At 40.1% G+C, this 18,819-nt stretch overlaps 1 protein-coding gene across 1 annotated transcript in view; it reads right to left on the reverse strand.

Moving 5' to 3' along the window:
- Positions 1-9,632: 9,632 nt before the first annotated feature.
- swap70b (switching B cell complex subunit SWAP70b) overlaps positions 9,633-18,819 on the reverse strand; it is a 54,947-nt gene continuing 45,760 nt past the window's right edge. The window contains exons 10-12 of the mRNA XM_080736715.1: positions 13,378-13,576; positions 12,109-12,205; positions 9,633-11,140 (exon numbers count right to left, since the gene is read on the reverse strand). Coding sequence (XP_080592841.1) covers positions 10,965-11,140; positions 12,109-12,205; positions 13,378-13,576 — 472 coding nt within the window. The 3' untranslated portion in view covers positions 9,633-10,964. The remainder of the gene's footprint in view (positions 11,141-12,108; positions 12,206-13,377; positions 13,577-18,819) is intronic.

The raw sequence follows: 18,819 nt of genomic DNA on the forward strand, positions 1-18,819 counted from the left end.
GTCCTTTGAACTCAACCTGTCTGTACAGTATTTGGAACCAATTAGACAATGAAGAGGCAGCGTTGGCACCGTTTGCCAATGAGGGAGCAGGGCATTTAGCCAATGTGGGAGAAGCGTTCTCGGTGACGTCACCACGGTGACGTCACCACCACCCAAAAAGTGTCACCTACCCACATACGTTTAGCCATCTCCTCTTAGAACTGAATCCATTTTATTGGAGGAATAATGAACCTCTACCTATACGCACATCGACATTAGGTATTCTTCTATTTTGCTGCCTTGCTGTTCATTATACCTTGCTTAATTACACATAGCACTGGTTTTAAGAATGTGTCAGGTGTAGTCATGTTGGGGTCTGTGTTCAGGTGAATGAATGAAAGAGTGGTTTCGTGTGTAGCCTGCACAATGTTTTGCACACCTAAAATACCTTAAATGTACAGTATTCTCTATTAGTGTCTGCATTGCCAAGCTTTGACATTTTCCCAACTCATTCTGTGACTTGAGACTGCCTGATGACAACACAGCTTTCAGTTCTGAGTCTTACAGTTAGTTGTTCTCTGGGCTCTGCTGTGCTGTGGGAGAAAGTTTTAAATGTCCCCAAACAGTGATTGGTTTTTCCTAGACCTAGGTGATGGGAATAGCACAGAGGAATTCCTAAAGACATTATGAACACAAATAGTGTACTGTATATGAAACCGTGCACACATCAGATGCTTAAAAACATTGATAGCTTAGTTTTTCGTACCCCATATCTATCGGACAGTGAAATAATTGAGTACCTGAGACGAATAACAGTCCATATTTGATTTTTTTTAACCCTTAAGTTCTGTTCGGGTCATTTTGACCCGTTTTACATTTTCATTTGAAAGAAAAAGGTAGATGTTTATATTTTTTCCACCTGAAACTCACTGGCCTTAAAGATTCTATTGTAAAAAAAAATATTTTTGCACTACACCCATGCTACACCCCCCTAATTTGTTTTGACCCTCTAATGCTGTTCGCGGGTCATTTTGACCCGGAGGATATTTTGTTTAAAAAAACAATACTAATATAAATTTTAACTTAACAAATCATCATCATACATTGACTGTTATGTGTCTCAATTCCAAACAATCCAAATGATAGAAATGGTAAAATGAACAGTGAACTTAGAGTTGAAGCATCTGGCAAGAGAAAGCGCTGTTCAGTGTGTCCTACAACAGCAGACAGGAAGAAGACAGACTGCTTGCAGGAGGTGCAAGAAGCTCATATGTGCCTCACATGCAGTCTGTGTTTGTGAAGCATGTGCTTCCTAGTGTATACGTACAAGTGTACATTCATATGTGACATTAATGTGTGTTCCCATGTTCATATGTGTTCAGCTCTTATTATACATGAATTTCAGCTATCAGTAAAAACGCCTAGCTCTTTCAGTGTTTAATGTGATATAGCAAAGCAAATGCAAACATTTACCATATATATCAAATTAATTGTTTGGAATTGAGACAAAGTCAATGTATGATGATGATATGTTAAGTTAAAATTTATATTAGTGTTGTTTTTTTAAACCAAATACCCCCCGGGTCAAAATGACCCGAACAGAACGAAGGTGTAGTGAATCTGAACAGAACTTAAGGGATAGACATTTTTTGATTTACCAGACTGTAAACCACAAACTAGTAATTTTTAATCCGTTAAATTGTTAATGCACTCCCCCCTCATTTTGTTCTATTGTCTGTTTTAATGTTATCTACTCCCTTTTTCTGCTGTATATTGCTTGTACGGACTTACACTGTTGTTCCACAAACTTGAAACATACTGTTTATTGTGTGTCAAGCCGCCAGTAGACATATTAATATGCTCCATTTCCTAGGCAACTAGGGTTGGTGTGACACCAAAACTGTAAACAGCTCCGGGGTTAACTTGATATTATGGCTTTCTGTGAGAGATTCTACCAAAACAATGCTGATAACAGCCTTAGAGGCACAGATATTTTAACCAAACAGATACTCCCTAGACATGCTGGCTAGTGGCTACCTAATATGATCCAGCACATACAAATGAAATATCTGTACAAGAGTGATAAATACATATTATTCACTCTATCAAACATACTGTATAACTGTATATCTTCCCCCTCTATGTTACACACACACACACTGGTAGTGACACGACAATGACTTGATTAAAAAAGCCCATTGTTTAAATAGTTCCTTGTCATTGCTTCACCAGCCAAACAGTCAACTGTAAACAGGATTACAATGACCGCCTCTTCTTCCCTTTGGGCTTGATTGATATGCTCCACCTGGAAATGGAACAGCAAATTATCCAAAGCCGTGTTTTTCCAGCAAAGAAACAACACACTCTGTGATTTTCCATTGTTTGGAGTAGAGAGCGGAGAGGGAAGTTTGGGGGGCCTTGTGTGTCATGACAAGTGCATATCACTCGACACAGCTCTGGAGAATGGTGTCTTTTAAGACTGCAAAAAAGACAATTTTCTACTCCAATATCACACTACTAGCAAAACAAACTTAACTTATCGGTAACACTTTACTATAAGGTACAAAGTAATACACTTAGTTAATGCTTAACTAACACTTTATTCCTGATTAACTAATACATCAATTAATCATGAATTCATCATGAAAAATAATCAAGTAATGTTGGAATAGCTATTACTTAACTAACTTAATATATCAGTAGTTAAGACTATGTTAGTTAATAGTTAGTTAACATCAACCATATACAGATGGTTTATAGATCTGTGATCCAGTCCAATAATGGGAGACCCCTGGAAGTTTTAGACCAATCAGTATCACCGGGTCAACGCACTAATCCTACCCGCCTATGAAGCACTCATCCTGGGCATAGAATTGACCAGAAAAAACAGATCTACAAACCATCCATAATATGGTTGATGTTAACTAACTATTAACTAACATAGTCTTAACTACTGATATATTAAGTTAGTTAAGTAATAGCTATTCCAACATTACTTGATGATTTCTCATGATGAATTCATGATTAATTGATGTATTAGTTAATCAGAAATAAAGTGTTAGTTAAGCATTAACTAAGTGTATTACTTTGTACCTTATAGTAAAGTGTTACCAACTTATCTCTGTCCACCTGCATTTATTAGGTGTTGCAAAATGTTCAGTTTAAAGAAAGAATGATTTTAACGTGACCATGCATGGTGAAACTATAAATAAATGTGTCTGTCCACTTACAGTGGACCTTCTTGACAAATGGGTTCCCAGATTGCTTACAGTAGGCATATCACAGTTCCCCATATCCCTACCTCCACCTGGACACTGAGGCATATTCCATGCTTTTTTCTATTGGTTATACATTTTTGTAAAGTTTTGAACAATATTTATGTTTTAATATACTATAATATTCTCGCCTCACAGCTAGAAGGTCATAGGTTCTAAGGAATCTGATCTGCATTTCTTCTCATTTTGTGTGACACCAGCATACGCCTAAGTTAAGTCATTCAGTTCAAGTAAAACATTTTGCAATTTTATCCGAGCCTCAGCTGATTACTATGGTGTCATAACTCATCTTACCGGAAGTCTGCCAAAACGTGAAGCAGATGAAACATGCACACCATTTGGTCAATGTCTAAAAATAGATCCAGAACAACTGGAAAGGTTGTTGAATCACTTTAACGCAGAACACTGAATCACTTTTTGGCCAGCTAAAAGTTCATGTTGCCACTTTGTGTATTATGTGTGCATGCAGGCATGTGTTTGTTGTGTGTGTGTGTGTGTGTGTGTGTGTGTGTGTGTGTGTGTGTGTGTGTGTGTGTGTGTGTGTGTGTGTGTGTGTGTGTGTGCGTGTGCGTGTGCGTGTGTGCGTTTATCCGTCTGCCTGTTCTCAGTTGGGAATCCAAGGACATGACTCATTATAGACCCAGCAAACCTTTACCTATAACCTATTGGAGGGTCTTCAACAGGGGGTCCGGGACCCCTAGGTCCTCAGAGTCTTTTTGTGATAGAATCTTTTTCCCTCCTTTTTTATATTAACCACTTGAACCCTAGCGTCCATAATCTGAGAACTGTGTCAAAAATAGCAGATCGAGGCATTGTGAGCTTGTAGATCGTCTATTTCCGGCAAAGAGGTTTGGTGTAGAGAGGAAAAGGATCAGACTAAGTAGGCTACCCTACACTACATGTCAAAGTTTACATTTACATTTTATTCAATCAGCTGATGCTTTTGCACAGAAGAATGGAGGACAGGACCATGATATGTGAACTGAAATATTATATATATGACCTTTTGATCACAAAGCAGTGTCCCTTAAAGGAGTAGTTCACCCCCAAAATGACTTTTTTTCTATTGATTAGTCACGCCATGGAGACTAGAGTTCAATAATATTTTTAGGTTTTTGTCGCATTCCTAAGACACAAATGTGATAACAATAAATGTACCCCCATTCGTTCCGGATGGGGACCCGTTTCGAAACGGGTCCCCATCCGGAATCAATGGGGGTAAATTTACTCGAATCAAATTTTTGTCTTAGGAATGTGACAAAAAACAAAAAATATTATTGAACTCTACTCTCCATGGCATGAGTAATCAATAGAAAAAAAGTCATTTTGTGGGTGAACTACTCCTTTAATAAAAATAAATGTGTTTTTAAAAAAAAGGGGGGGGGGGGGGGGGGGGGGAGCAGTGTCCCTTTCCAGGATGCTCACTGTAACTACAGTAGGCCTACTAACACCCCCTGCACGAGGCCTTAAGCACACGTGCAACATCAGCTGGTTTAATTTAAGTTATTTTATGATGTGAAGCCAATAGGATCTCTGCCAAAATCTGTGGCAGGCAGCATGATAGAATAGGATAAGATAAGATCAACTTCAAACATTCAACATTCCTTAATATGTATTTCATACATGGACAAAACATTACGCGCAATACCGGTGCTGCACACAGACTCGTCAATAATTAATCGATTCTGTTATTTGTAAAACAGGATTTATGATTATAAACATTTATAAGCACGTTATAAAATAATACTGTATACTTGTAATGCATTATATTTAACTTAAATATACAGCAGGGGTCTTCAACAGGGGGTCCGGGACCCCTAGGCGGTCCTCAGAGTTACTACAGGGGGTCCTCCAAATCTTTGTGTGATACAAACTTGTTTTTTTCCCCCCTTTCTTATATCAACCACTTGAACCCTATAGCGTCCATATTCTGAGAACTTTAGCCAAAAATAGCAGATCTACAAGCTCACAACGCCTCGCAGCTTAGATCGGCAAAGAGCTTTTGGAGGGGGAAAAGAGCAGTACAGTGAAAGGTCAAGTTTATTAAAGGGCCACTTCACCCCTGGGACAACCCTATCTTATTTTATTGTTGTTTGGGACACGAGCAACACAATCCTGAGTTATTTTTTGTGTTCAGTCTGTTTTTTGAGATATTTTAGTATTCAGCATGTGCTAGTGATGCATTTTGCATCATATGATGCAAAACGCATCACTGGATGATGCAAAACGCTATAGCCTGGCGGGGCCCGACGTTATCTGTGTTCATTCCTTCCACAGTATGTGGAAGGAATGAACACAGATTACGTCGGGCCCCGCCAGACTAGCAAAATGCATCACCAGTACATGCTGAATACTAAAATATGTCAAAAAATCACACTCGTGTGAACTGAGCGGTGGTGTGTGTGTGTGTGTGTGTGCGTGTGTGTGTGTGTGTGTGTGTGTGTGTGTGTGTGTGTGTGTGTGTGTGTGTGTGTGTGTGTGTGTGTGTGTGCCCCCTGTGTGTGTGTGTGCCCCCTGTGTGTGTTTGTGTGTGAGTGTGCCTGGCCTATGCCTGGCCTATCCTGAACAACAGTGCCCCTCCCTTAACATGTGTGGTCAGAAAAGGTTACTGCAGGCTACATACCCGGAGACAGACAGACAGACAGACAGACAGACAGACAAACAGACAGACAGACAGACCCACACACACGGCCACGTATAGGAGCGTTGTGACCACCGCTCAAAAACAGACTGAACACAAAAAATAACTCAGGATTGTGTTGATCGTGTCCCAAACAACAATAAAATAAGATAGGGTTGTCCCAGAGGTGAAGTGGCCCTTTAAGTATTGACCGTTCAAGTGGTTAAATAGGCCTGCTCTTGGTCCGAGAACTTAACCTGTTTTTGAGCGGTGGTCACAACGCTCCTATACGTGGCCGTGTGTGTGGGTCTGTCTGTATGTCTGTCTGTCTCCGTGTCCGTAGCCTGCAGTAACCTTTTCTGACCACACATGTTAAGGGAGGGGCGCTGTTGCACACACACACACACACACACACACACACACACACACACACACACACACACACACACACACACACACACACACACACACACACACACACACACACACACACACACACACACACCACCGCTCAGTTCACACGAGTGTGATTTTCATTTGTTAACCTTTTGACTGTAGTTATCTGGGTTGTAAGGCCAGATGTCTTGTCCTATCAGACAGTATTGGTGAGGCTTCACTTGACATCACTATAAATGGCCAGCATCAGTGCAACCACACTTGCAATTTCCCAGAATTACACATTTCTAGTTTGTCCTTAATCTTCTAATCTACTGGTGACTTTTCTACAACCTGGTTAAATAAATGTTAAATGAAACAAATAGAAAGTATACAGTGAATATAATCACCAGTCATCACTGCCAGAAGTATGTCAGAGTATGTCAGAGAATGTACCACTAACATCCTATACTTGATGTTGACCGTTTCCCCATGGGACCTGCACGTGTAGAAAAAGAGGAAGGAGTGCATCTGTTTGGCTAGAGAGTAAAAATCTGTTCTTTGGTGCAAAGGTGACAAAATACATGCGAAAAAAGGTTAGACCAAAGCACTCTTGAGGGGAAGTTATAAAGCCTTTATTTCAGGGCTTGTATAGCAAGAATATATAAAAAATAACTACACCTACGCGTTGTGTATTCAGGGTGACTATACTAACCTGACCGTATTCCTATGTTCCTCCCAGAATGGCAACGCTAGGTAGGGTTCAAGTGTATACAATAAAATCATTCTTTCAGGATTACCATTTTGCCTGGGACAGCATGGCAACAAAGGGCACTTATGATTCTTGGGTTGGTCTTTTTCTGGGGGTCCCTCGTGCCATTTCCCACCAGAAATGTAGTACAGTGAACATAGCATGCTGGCTGGCTGTCTGCTGTCTGCTTGTAGATCTGCTATTTTTGAAAAAGTTGTGAAAATGTGTGCAAATCTTTGAATATCTGTATTTTCAAAGCGAACGTTTGTAACTCAAATTTTGCTTCTTGGGGGTCCCTGGAACTAAATGTTTTGAGATGGGGGCCCGTGGCCAAATACATATCATTTTGGGGGTTTTTCACATGAGAACCACTGACATAGTAGTCTCTCATGAACAGACAAACTGAGCTCCAGTTAAGTGAAAAGGACCTTTTCTTTGATGATGGCTGGCCAGATTGCTGACATAGAAACATTTTTTTCAAAACAGTTTTTTTTTTTTTTTTCAAAAAATCTTAGAAGGATTCAAAAGACACTTATAGAATCGGGTCAAAATTCAAATTTTCACGATTTTTCAAAAATAGCAGATCTACAAGCTTGCAGCGCAGCACTTGGTGCAATGGTGCCGCACTGTGAGCTTGATAGCTGCTGTTTTTCAATAGTTAAAGCTGATACACAATAATGTTTACCTTTTCTAAATGGGTTAAAAAAGATGTTCTGTCTATGACCCTTTGTAGTGGAATACATCTCCCATTCAATCCACCTTTGGGTTGAGGAACATAGCCAAGTGGAATTGCCAGATATGATAATGGGTTAATTCAATTCAACACTAACATTTGAATGAGACATAGATGATTGCAACATCAAATTATAATAATAATTATTTTTGTCCATATCTGGTGTGGCTAGACATAAAAAGACATGCATCATTCTTATTTTGGAACATTTAGTCCGAGCGTTTCAGGCAAACATCGTGCACTTTATGAAAGAAGCATGAAATTTGGCACACAGTTAGAACATTCCATATGGAACATTTTTGGATAGGGGCATCGCAGATTTGGCTTGGGAAACTTGTGGGAGCCAATTAAAGTTGGGCTCTCATAGACTTAGAAATAATACCAAAAAAAAAAAGTGCTTTAAGTAGCATGTGAGGGGTCAAACTAGGTGTTATTCGGGATTCTGAATCCAATGCAAGCATTTGTTTTGCACGAAAAACATTCCTTTCCGAGAAACGGCCGCCACAAAACTTTGAAAAGTGATGACTCATCACTAAACCATAGTTTTATGGGGTCCGTTTTTAGCCCAAGGAATGTTTTTCCTGCAAAACAAATGTTTGCATTGGATTCAGAATCCCAAAAACACCTAGTTTGACCCCTTTTACATGCTACTTAAAGCATATGTATTTTTTGTATTATTTGACTCTATAGTAAAATATATGAGAGCCCAACTTTAATTGGCTCCCACAAGTTTCCCAAGACAAATCTGCGATGCCCCTATAGCCAAAAATGTTCCATATGGCATGTTCTAACTGTGTGCCAAATTTCATGCTTCTTTCATTAAGTGCACGATTACATCAAAATACTGCCCGAAACGCCTGGACTAATTGGAGGTCTAGACACTTAACTCATGGAAATAAAATCAATGCTCTCCTACAACCTTTCTGTTCCCAGAGGGACCCACAGTTACACATACAAATATAATTAGTAGTGTGTATCTCTGTTGGTTTATTAACCTCTTCCATAGTAGATTTTCATTTTCATTGCTGGGCTAAGCACCAATAAAATATAGTTGTATGGCGCCCTCTGGAGGATATGTGTGTTGGTGTTAGAAAATATGGAATGATTACATGTTGTTCATGGTAAGAACTGAAGTCCTTTCAATTCATTACTTACTTCAATATTTGTCCTTTAAAAAGAAAAAACATACTAATTGTAAACAAAAGTACTTGCAGAGAACCAACACTCTTTATTTAATTAACTGTAAGGGTCAATTTGGTTACCAACTCCCCTCAAGGACCACTGGATGAGAAGCACTGCCGTAAGGCGATGTTGTCCACAACAATAGGCTATATATGCATATGCACCATTTTGTTCTACTTCCGGGTGTCTTTCGATTTCCTTCACAGGTGTTACTGATGATACTAATTAAGGCTCTGTTTGATTTATTGTACAGTGGTTCTTTAATTTCAAGGACCCCACAACTCTATACAAATGGAATCAACATTTGTACACTCTCAGAGTTACACACTGTATGGGGACATTTGGAACCACTGGTGTAGCAGAGTGTTTCCAGTGAGCTGTTTGACCAGAATGGAACAGACCCTTCATTAGTATCATCGGTAACACCTGTGAAGGAAGTCGAAAGACACCCAGAAGTAGAACAAAATGGCGCATATGCATATAGCCTATTGCCCCAAACTTTGACCTGTGTAAGCTACACATAGCAAACTCTACACTAAAGTGCACATAACAGCAAGACATAAAACTGCAAGATCAAATAGTTATTTGTGACCCGTTTTATTACACTGCTCAGTCACACGCTACATAATAATATATACATTATAAAAAACACAAAATAGAGACCACAGTGTACACAAATAATGGCAATCACAGACACTGGTGATTACAGCATAATGGTACAGTACAGATGTTCTGCAGTTAGCTTCCTTTCTTTTCAGTAAGACTCCTGCATTAATGCCCTATCTCTGGCAGGTAACACACATTTTTAGGCCTGGTTTGTCAGACACCAATTAATTGAGGACAGTGACGGGGTGAACATTATCATAATTGCGGCAGCAGAATAGCATGGCTAGTTAGTCAATGTATTTCAGTGATATATACTATAGACCAGGGATCTTCAACAGGGGGTCCGGGACCCCTAGGGTGTCCTCAGAGTTACTACAGGGGGTCCTCCAAATCTTTGTGTGATAGAAGCTTTTTTTCTCCTTTTCCATATTAACCACTTGAACCCTAGCGTCCATATTCTGAGGACTTTAGCCAAAAATAGCAGATCTACTGTGAGCTTGTAGATCAGCTATTTTCGGCAAAGAGGTTTCGTGTAGAGGGGAAAAGAGCACACTAAGTACAGAGTGATAGGTCAAGTTTATTAGCCTAAGTATTGGTGGTTCAAGTGGTTAAATATCTGGAAACACATTGACATGAATCCAAAATACACTGATGATTGTGCTGTCAAATGATGAAACTATATGGTATCTATGGGTTGTGGGGGTCCCTGCTTCATCTCTTTCTCGACTAAGGGGTCCTTGGCCTGAAAACGTTGAAGACCCCTGCTATAGACAATATATTGTATATTAAAAACATGTATTTTTTGGGGTAAACGGAACATTCTTAAAATGAAGACATTGAAATGAAGACATTTTCAGAAGCTAACGATGCCCATTTTGTAACCACTTTAGTAACGGAAACATACCAAACTATTTGCCTGGACATTTATACAAAATGTCCAAGGAAAACAAGTTGGAGGAGTGTGAATATTTTCATTGCCACACGCTTGGCACAGAACACAGTCCCTAAGAATACAACACTGTTAACCTAAATCATTTACTTTGCAGTGGTCTGTGACTATTCCCTTATCCATCAATATTTAAAACGTTAGGTAGGGTTCTGGTCAAATGTAGTGCACTACAGTGAATAGAGTTGTCAACTGAAATACATAGAAGGAAAGTGTTATGGGTGCATTACCCGTTTTTTTGTTGGATGAGTTGCAGTCCTTTTCTAAATCTCAAGGTCATGTACTAACCAGCACATGATCTGAATTCTCACTTGATCTGAATGGGATGCTATATTCAGCCTGAATGAGGCTAACCAACTTCTCCAATGTTAAGACATGTACATCCCCTAAAAACATTGGGTACATTTAGTTATGTTTAACATGCTGGAGCTTAGTTAAATCAGCCATTTCTCAAACCAGACTTATATAGTTTGAGGGTACCGATCTTGAAAGTGAGATCACTGTTCATTGTTGTTGTCAGCCACATTAGAGTCAAGGCCGTCGTGTTTAAGTTTCAGAGCTGCTTGTGTGGGCAGGTTCTTTTTCTCCTGCCATTCCTTCTCCCTCAGACTGAGTTCAGCTTGAGAGAAGGCCATGGGGCCCCAGTTAGTGATCAGCTGAGGGCCCTTAGAACCTGGAGAAGAGACAAAAAAAGGAGGAGAGAATTCATCAGAAATTCAAGAGGAAGGGACTGGCATTCCCGGTTCAATCCCTGGCTCCACCAGGCATCGTGTCCAAGTGTCCCTGAGCAAAACACTGACACTCCTTAACTGCTCACGAGCTCATGAGCAGGTTGGTGACTTTCATGGTAGTCAATGTCATTGTGTGTGAATGAGAGTGTGAATGAATGAACGCAACGCACAATGTGACAACTATCCCAGAAAAAATGATGCGTTTCAGCCTCTGTGGCCTTCTTTAGGTGTACTGAGTACGGTGTGCAGACCTTCTCCCTTTCTACAATATTAGAATTATTGAATGCTTTAACTATTGAAAAATAGCAGATATACAAGCTCACAGCTTGTAGATCTACAAGCTCATAGCTTGTAGATCTGCTATTTTTGAAAAAGTTGTGAAAATGTGTGCAAATCTTTGAATATATGTAATATTTAAAGCGGACGTTTGTAACTCAAATTTGGCTTCTGGGGTGTCCCTGGAACTAAATATTTTGTGATGGGGGTCCGTGGCCAAATAAATATTAGTTTGGGGGTCCTTCACATGAAAAGGTTTGAGAACCACTGACATAGTAGTCTAGTAGACTAACTGAGCTCCAGTTAAGTGAAAAGGACATTTTCTTTGACGATGGCTCGCCAGATTGCTGACATAGAAACATAGGTTTTTCAAAAAAACGTAGAAGGATTCAAAAGACACTTATAGAATCGGGTCAAAATTAAAATTTTCACAATTTTTCAAAAATAGCAGAATTACAAGCTCACAGCTGTGAGCTTGTATATCTGCTATTATTATAAAGCATTCAATAATTCTAGGCCTAAATGGGTTAATTATAAGGATCTAGCACCCGTCAAAATAACCGACTTATGGATGTGCATGCACCTCTTGACCACAGAAATGTAAAGCAGTTGCATGGTGTGGAGATGAAGTTACCTGGCTGAATGAGCCGTACCAGGCCCTCGTGGTGCGCCACCTTGTGTTTCCATGTCCTGGTGTTGTTGGCAGCATCCTCCAGCTTCTTGACCACCGTCTGCCTCACGGCCAATGCACAGTCACAACACAGACACATAAAAACACATCAGTACATGCAGTGGAATGAGAACATGTAAATGTATCGAGGGGAGAGGTTCAGTCTCTGGAACCAAGATGCCTCTCTCCTCCTGTCTTTCCCTTCATTAACCATATATTCATGTCGTATTCCATTCATCCACACTAAACAAGGAAGACAGATGTGAAAGTATAATTAATAACATAATAACCAAAGTCCAGGACAGCACTTGTGTAAGTTGCATGCAACGTACGTTCAGTAGTGGAGACCACCCTTCGCTCATCTTAGCCACTCACGTTCCTTTCCTAATCATACACACCTGATGGCTCTAATCACCACAGTATAAATACGCCCCTTTTTCGATCCTCTCAAAAAATTGAAAATCGAAAAAGCGTTGCGAGGCGTTGTGAGCATGTAGATCTGCTATTTTCACAACTTCTGCCTCTATATATTTGACAATTTGGCCTATGTTTAATTTGTCATTTTAGAGTTATTAAAGTCCTTAAATTGTCACTTTAGAAATGTGCAGATACCCTCTATACCAGGGGTCTTCAACAGGGGGTCCGCGACCCCTAGGGGGTCCGCGGAGGTACTGCAGGGGGTCCGCGAAATTTTTGCAAAAAAAAAAAAAAAAAAAAAAAGATTTCAAAAAATGTTTTTTTTGTTTGTTTTTTTTGTGCCATTTTTCACATTTATGTTAAAAAATAAATCATGATTCTATCCATTTTGAATAGCTTGAATACATGATTACTATGCAATTGACAGATTGTTGATATTATTGACATTGGTTCTCATTTAATAAGTAGTATGTTTAGAAATGGTAGTGGTACGGCCCACCCTGCTCGCTGTAACTTGTACATGTTTAAAATAAAAAATATGTTGTAGCCCCGACCCCCCCACCCTACGAGGTGGTAGGGGGTCCCTGCTCCATCTCCCCATCAGTTTGGGGGTCCCCGGCCTGAAAACGTTGAAGACCCCTGCTCTATACACTTAAACTTTATGTTGGTTTGTTTACTGTTGAGTGAGAAAACAATGTTGCACATTAAGTTAATCATCTGGGGACCCAGAGGGGTCCCAACCCACAGGTTGAGAACCAGTGCGGTATAGGAAGTAGGAGAGAGGTCCTCATAATAAACATGTAGTAACATAGTGACCTGGTACTGCTCTAGAGCCCCGTGCCTCTCGCTCTCCAGTTCTTTGAGTTGCGTCATGGCGTGCTGCAGGGCACTGTCCTTGGCCAAACGCTCCTTCTCCAGCTCATGTTTCTCGGCCTCCGTCTCTGAGATGGTCCTCTGCTGCCGCAGGTGGATCTGTTCCAGCTCCACTCGCTTAACTGCCTCCTCCTCCAATAACCTGGGTTCAAGAAACAACACATTGTCATGCTGGGAACCATGTAATGTAGTTTTGATTGATTGATTGAAGGAGTTATTAGGAGTTTGCAATAGAAAAAAGTACAGTTTCATGACAGTACAAATCAATGGTACAAGGTCAACTAAAAGGAGATCCTAGAAAGCCGAGGCTTATTTCCACAGGAACCACACTTTAAGTATCTCATATAACATTGAAAGACAGACGGATAGAACATAGTACTTTATCTAGGATAATATCAGTTTCAAAAGCATAACATCAAATACAAAGGCAGAAAAAAAGGGTGGGGGGAGCATGGGGGCTTAGTCTATTTACAAGTCACGGGTAGCAGCCGCCTGAAGGTGACTTTTCATACCAATTTTGAAGGAGGCTAGGGATTTGCTCTCCTTTAAGTCTTGTGGAAGGGCGTTCCACATGTTGATGGTATAGCAGGAGAACAAGTTAGAGCCTTGTTTAGTGTTAAATCTACGTTGATGATGATTAGTGGAGCTGCCTCTGGTGTTTTGATCGTGAATATCCTTGTATGGAACACAAAATATGCATTTGCATGGGTCACACTGGAGTGTGAAGATATGTGCTGTAAGAATCCAAACAACAGGCTTTTTCTCACCCGCTGGATATGATGTACAAATAAAACCTCAGTCTGTTAATAAATGTGTCTGTTCTGGCTGAACTCTCAAACTAATTGATGATATGTCTTGCGCCAGTCCTTGAGTGACCTCTAGTGGCCATTTTGGTGTCAATCAGAAGATAGCCAGAAAATAGAGTAGGGAGGTTCCTGCACTGCTAGAACTGCACTTCTAGAACCTACCCTAACTCCAACCCTAAACCCTAAGCCAGGGGTCTTCAACAGGGGGTCCTTAGAGTTACTACAGGGGGCCGCCAAATCCTTGTGTGAGTTTTCAAATAAATGTCATGGAGTAAAAGTACAATATATGGATCAGAGATGTAGTGGAGTAGAAGTAAAAGTATTGGAAATACTCAAGTAAAGTACAAATACCTCAAAATTGTACTTAAGTACAGTACTTAAAGTGATAGTTCACCTATTTTTGACATGAAGCTGTGTGAAATACTTGCCATTAAAATAGTGGTTACAAATGTATTAATCCATTACCAGAGTCCCGTGGTCAGAGTTCTGGTCAGTTTTAGATGAATATAAAGTAGTTCCGTTGATTTGGCAGGGGCTCATGGCCCGATCATTAAAAATAGATGAATCCACAAAACTAGCGTCATTTGTATTGTTGACCTATTTCTACCAAATAGACCAACTTTCGTTCAACTTTGACCCCTCTGTCACATGGTACTATTTTTTGTGTCCAGTATCACTACGCCGCTGCAACGTATTTCCCCAAAACAAGGTGCTTTGCAGTCAGCTGATCAGAACGAAACCTCGCTTTATATGGTAGAAATAGGCCAACAATACAAATGACGCTAGTTTTGTGGATTAATCTATTTTCAATGATTGGGCCACGCCAAATGGCCCCCACCCCATTGGAACTACTTAATATTCATCTAAAACTGACCAGAACTCTGACCACGGGACTCTGTTAATCAATTAATACATTTTTAACCACTGTTTTAATGGCAAGTATTTCACACAGCTTTATGTCAAAAATAGGTGAACTATCACTTTAAGTAAATAAATGTACTTAGTTACTTTTCACTGCATACTTTTCATTCATACAAGCTCTTCCCACAAAGTGAAGCTTCAAGCAGAAGCATCAAAGTTGCTCTGTCTGCTATGTCCGTGCTGTTGCTTTATCTACTTTTAACTTCTATAAAACACTAAACGCATCAAATTATGTTCACTCTCCAGCAGCACCTCGGCTGTTGTCTTGTCTTTCACCATTTCCACCAGACAGAAATAAAGTGTGTTGCTGACTGTCCATGCAGAATGTGATGTGGAAAGCAAATGTCAGCAAAGAGGAAAAGGAAGGAGGAAGGAAATGTGACGGATGAAGGGAACTAGGAGTTCCATGTCTGACTGCATGTGTCTAATAAAAGTACCAGTACGCCCAATGCACCGCCCAATGTCCTTGTACACTATATGTACCAGTAGTATGCTCAATACACCCAGTAGCTGACAGAGTACAGCAGTGGTTCTCAACCTTTTCAGGCCTTGACCCCCAAAATATTCATATTTAACTGGGGACCCCCCCCCCACCCTGACGAGCACTAAGAGTTGAGGCATTACATTTTGTATAACACGGTTCTATTGTGAAAATAGCCGATCTGCTATTTTCACAATTTCTGCCTCTATATATTTGACAATTATAATCCTCTAATATTTTGGCCAATGTTTAATTTGTCATTTTAGAGGTATTAACTCATTCCCTGCCAGGCCCGATAGTCCCGAGATTATTCCAATGTCTTTCCCCGCCAGGCCCGATAGTCCCGAGAATTAAAAAAAAAAAAAAAAAAAATCAAAAAAAAAATTTTTTTCAAAAAAAATTTTTGACCCCAAAAAATGGAGTAGGCATGATAGCAATCGCGAAATTGCATGTTTAACCCCCATAGCAACCCCATCTTTCAAGCATGGCAGCCATTTTGGCAGCCATCTTTGTTAAACATAGTGGCTGTTATCTCATGAATGCCTGAACGGATTTCCATTCGGATTTTTTTGTTTGAAAGCTGTGAGCAATGTGGACACACGTGGTGCATTATCTAGGCATGGGTGTGCATGATCCGTGCACACCCAATTACATGGAAGTCTATGGAGACGAATGGCAGGTGGGAGTACGGAGGTATGTTAAAATGGCGGTCAATGTGTTAAGAAGTCCTTAAATTGTCACTTTAGAAATGTGCAGATACGCTCTATACACTTAAACATTATGTTGGTTTGTTTACTGTTGAGTGAGAAAGTAATGTTGCAAATAAAGTTAATCATCTGGGGACCCCCCAAAATAATTTGGGGACCCCCCTGGGGGTCCCGAACCAAAGGTTGAGAACCACTGGAGTACAGCATCTTGCAATGGGCCTGGTGTACAAGATACACTACACCACTAAGATACCCATGTACCTGACAAAATACTTTAAGGATGTTTACAATTACAACATCAGAGGCAGCTCCACAAATCATGTGCAACCCAGATTTAACTCTAAAAAGGCTCTAATTTGTTCTCCTGCTATACCACCAACATGTGGAACGCCTTACTGCAGACCTTTAAAGGAGTGCACATCCCTAGCCTCCTTCAAAATCATTCTGAAAAGTCACCTACAAACGGTTGCTACTCGAAACTCGAAATAGACTAAGGTCATACCTACCTCCCCTTTTCCATTGCAAATATCTCATATTTCTCTTTATTACTATTATTTATATTTCCCCTTTTGTTACTGACGATTCCCTATGCAAAGTACTGTGTTCTATCTGTATGTCTTTCAATGAGATATGTACTGTCATGAAACTCTACTTTTTCCTATGCAACTTTCTAATAAATTCTTCAATCAATTCAATCCTTTTACACCACATGTACCAGTATGCCCAATACACCCAGTGTCCTTTTACACTGTCTCACTCCATATATCAGTACGCCCAAAGCACAGAGGAATCCTCTCCCACTACATGTATTATATCAGCATGCCCAAATGCACCCAGCATGTTGTCACACTGTCACCACTATGCCCAACCCAGTCACACTACAAAGAGACTTTTGTGTTAGACCTAGCCCTACAATCATTTTGATTATTTTATGCAATTTTTGTGCCAAGTGTATCAACCAATGCATCATTTCACAATATTTATCTGTGGAACCGAGTCAAACTAAATGCAATGCATATTGCCTACAATTTCAAGTGCGTGTCAGGGTGTGTTGGGGTGGGGGGTCCCCAGTTTATGATAGATTATTTTGGGGGTTCGTGGGCGGAAAAAGTTTGTGAACCCTTGTTCTAGATCAGTGGTTCTCAAAGTGTATTCCCGGGACTCAAGGTTCCATTAGGCTAGGGGGTCTAAATTGACCCATACAAGGACTTAAGGTTCCATTAGGCTAGGGGGTCTAAATTGACATTATACAAATGGAACCAAATGAACCCTAAGGGGTCCATTTGGTTCCATTTGTATACAGTCAGAGTTAAGGGAAGACCTTGACATTTAAACGTTTGAGAAATAATGTTCTAGATCACTGTTTCCCAAACACTGGGTCGGAACCCATGCATTTGTGGGTGGCACATTTTTAAGGGGTCCCTTAATTTTTTGTTTCCACATGTATTTATTTTTTGTTTCCTACAAGTGCAGTAAAAGAAAAATCGACGAATTTCCATAAATTAGAAAACAAATGTTTAAGAAGTAGTGAAAATAGCGATCTAAAAACTCACAACACGGCGCGAAATGACGCGTTGTGAGCTTGTAGATCTGCTGTTTTCAATAGTTTGGGTCCAGAGCAAACGTCTCATTTCTCTTTTGTATAACGGGCTGAAAAGTTTGTGAACCACTGTTCTAGATAATATACTAGCTCTATGCGGAAAAACAGCCGTACTAGAGGTCCTGGTAGGATAGGAGGCGACCGTGGTTTTCCCGGTGAACCTAAGCGCAACGGTGGGGGTCGATGGGCAAGGAGGGTCGCGAGCTTATGAGAAACAACTAAAATAAGACCTTAAAACCTGGCGAAAACAGTTGCGTGCATTAGCGCAAGATTAGATGAGGATAAAGGAAATCATTAATGGAAAACATGAAATGAACTTCTGAAAAGGCTTCTAAGCCTACACTAACCTACTAGTAAAACTAGTGGAACCGCGATCTTGCCACACGTGAATAATTGTGGTTGTAAACAATAACACAGACAATATAAATCCTTATAGTAGGGCGGCGTGGCTATAAAATCGTTCAATTTTGCGATAAAAGCGCCAAACTTGGTAGATATGTTGTTTGATATATTAGAAACAAATCTGGATATCGGGCCATCAAAAATTTAGATTTTTCAAAATGGCCACTAGCGGTTTGTTAAACCTTCCTAAATCACCCTCTAGGAGCGACAGTTTTAGTGATAGGAAGCTGAAATGTTGCATGCTGTATGTGCATGTTCATGTCAATTGGTTAAAAGGGGGTGTGGCAATGGGATTGGCCTATCATAAAAAGGTGCATAACTTTGATATAGATGCACAGATTTGCACAAAATGTTGTGGAAAGGTTGGTCACGACCCAAATAACATCTGAGTAACTGTTCACACCATCTTCTAAAAAAGGGGTTTGTCAATAGGACCAGTGTAATACCAGTGTAGTACCAGTACAAAAC

The sequence above is a fragment of the Nannobrachium achirus genome, assembly GCF_963921795.1.
Source record: "Nannobrachium achirus genome assembly, chromosome: 11".
Lineage (NCBI taxonomy): Eukaryota > Metazoa > Chordata > Actinopteri > Myctophiformes > Myctophidae > Nannobrachium > Nannobrachium achirus.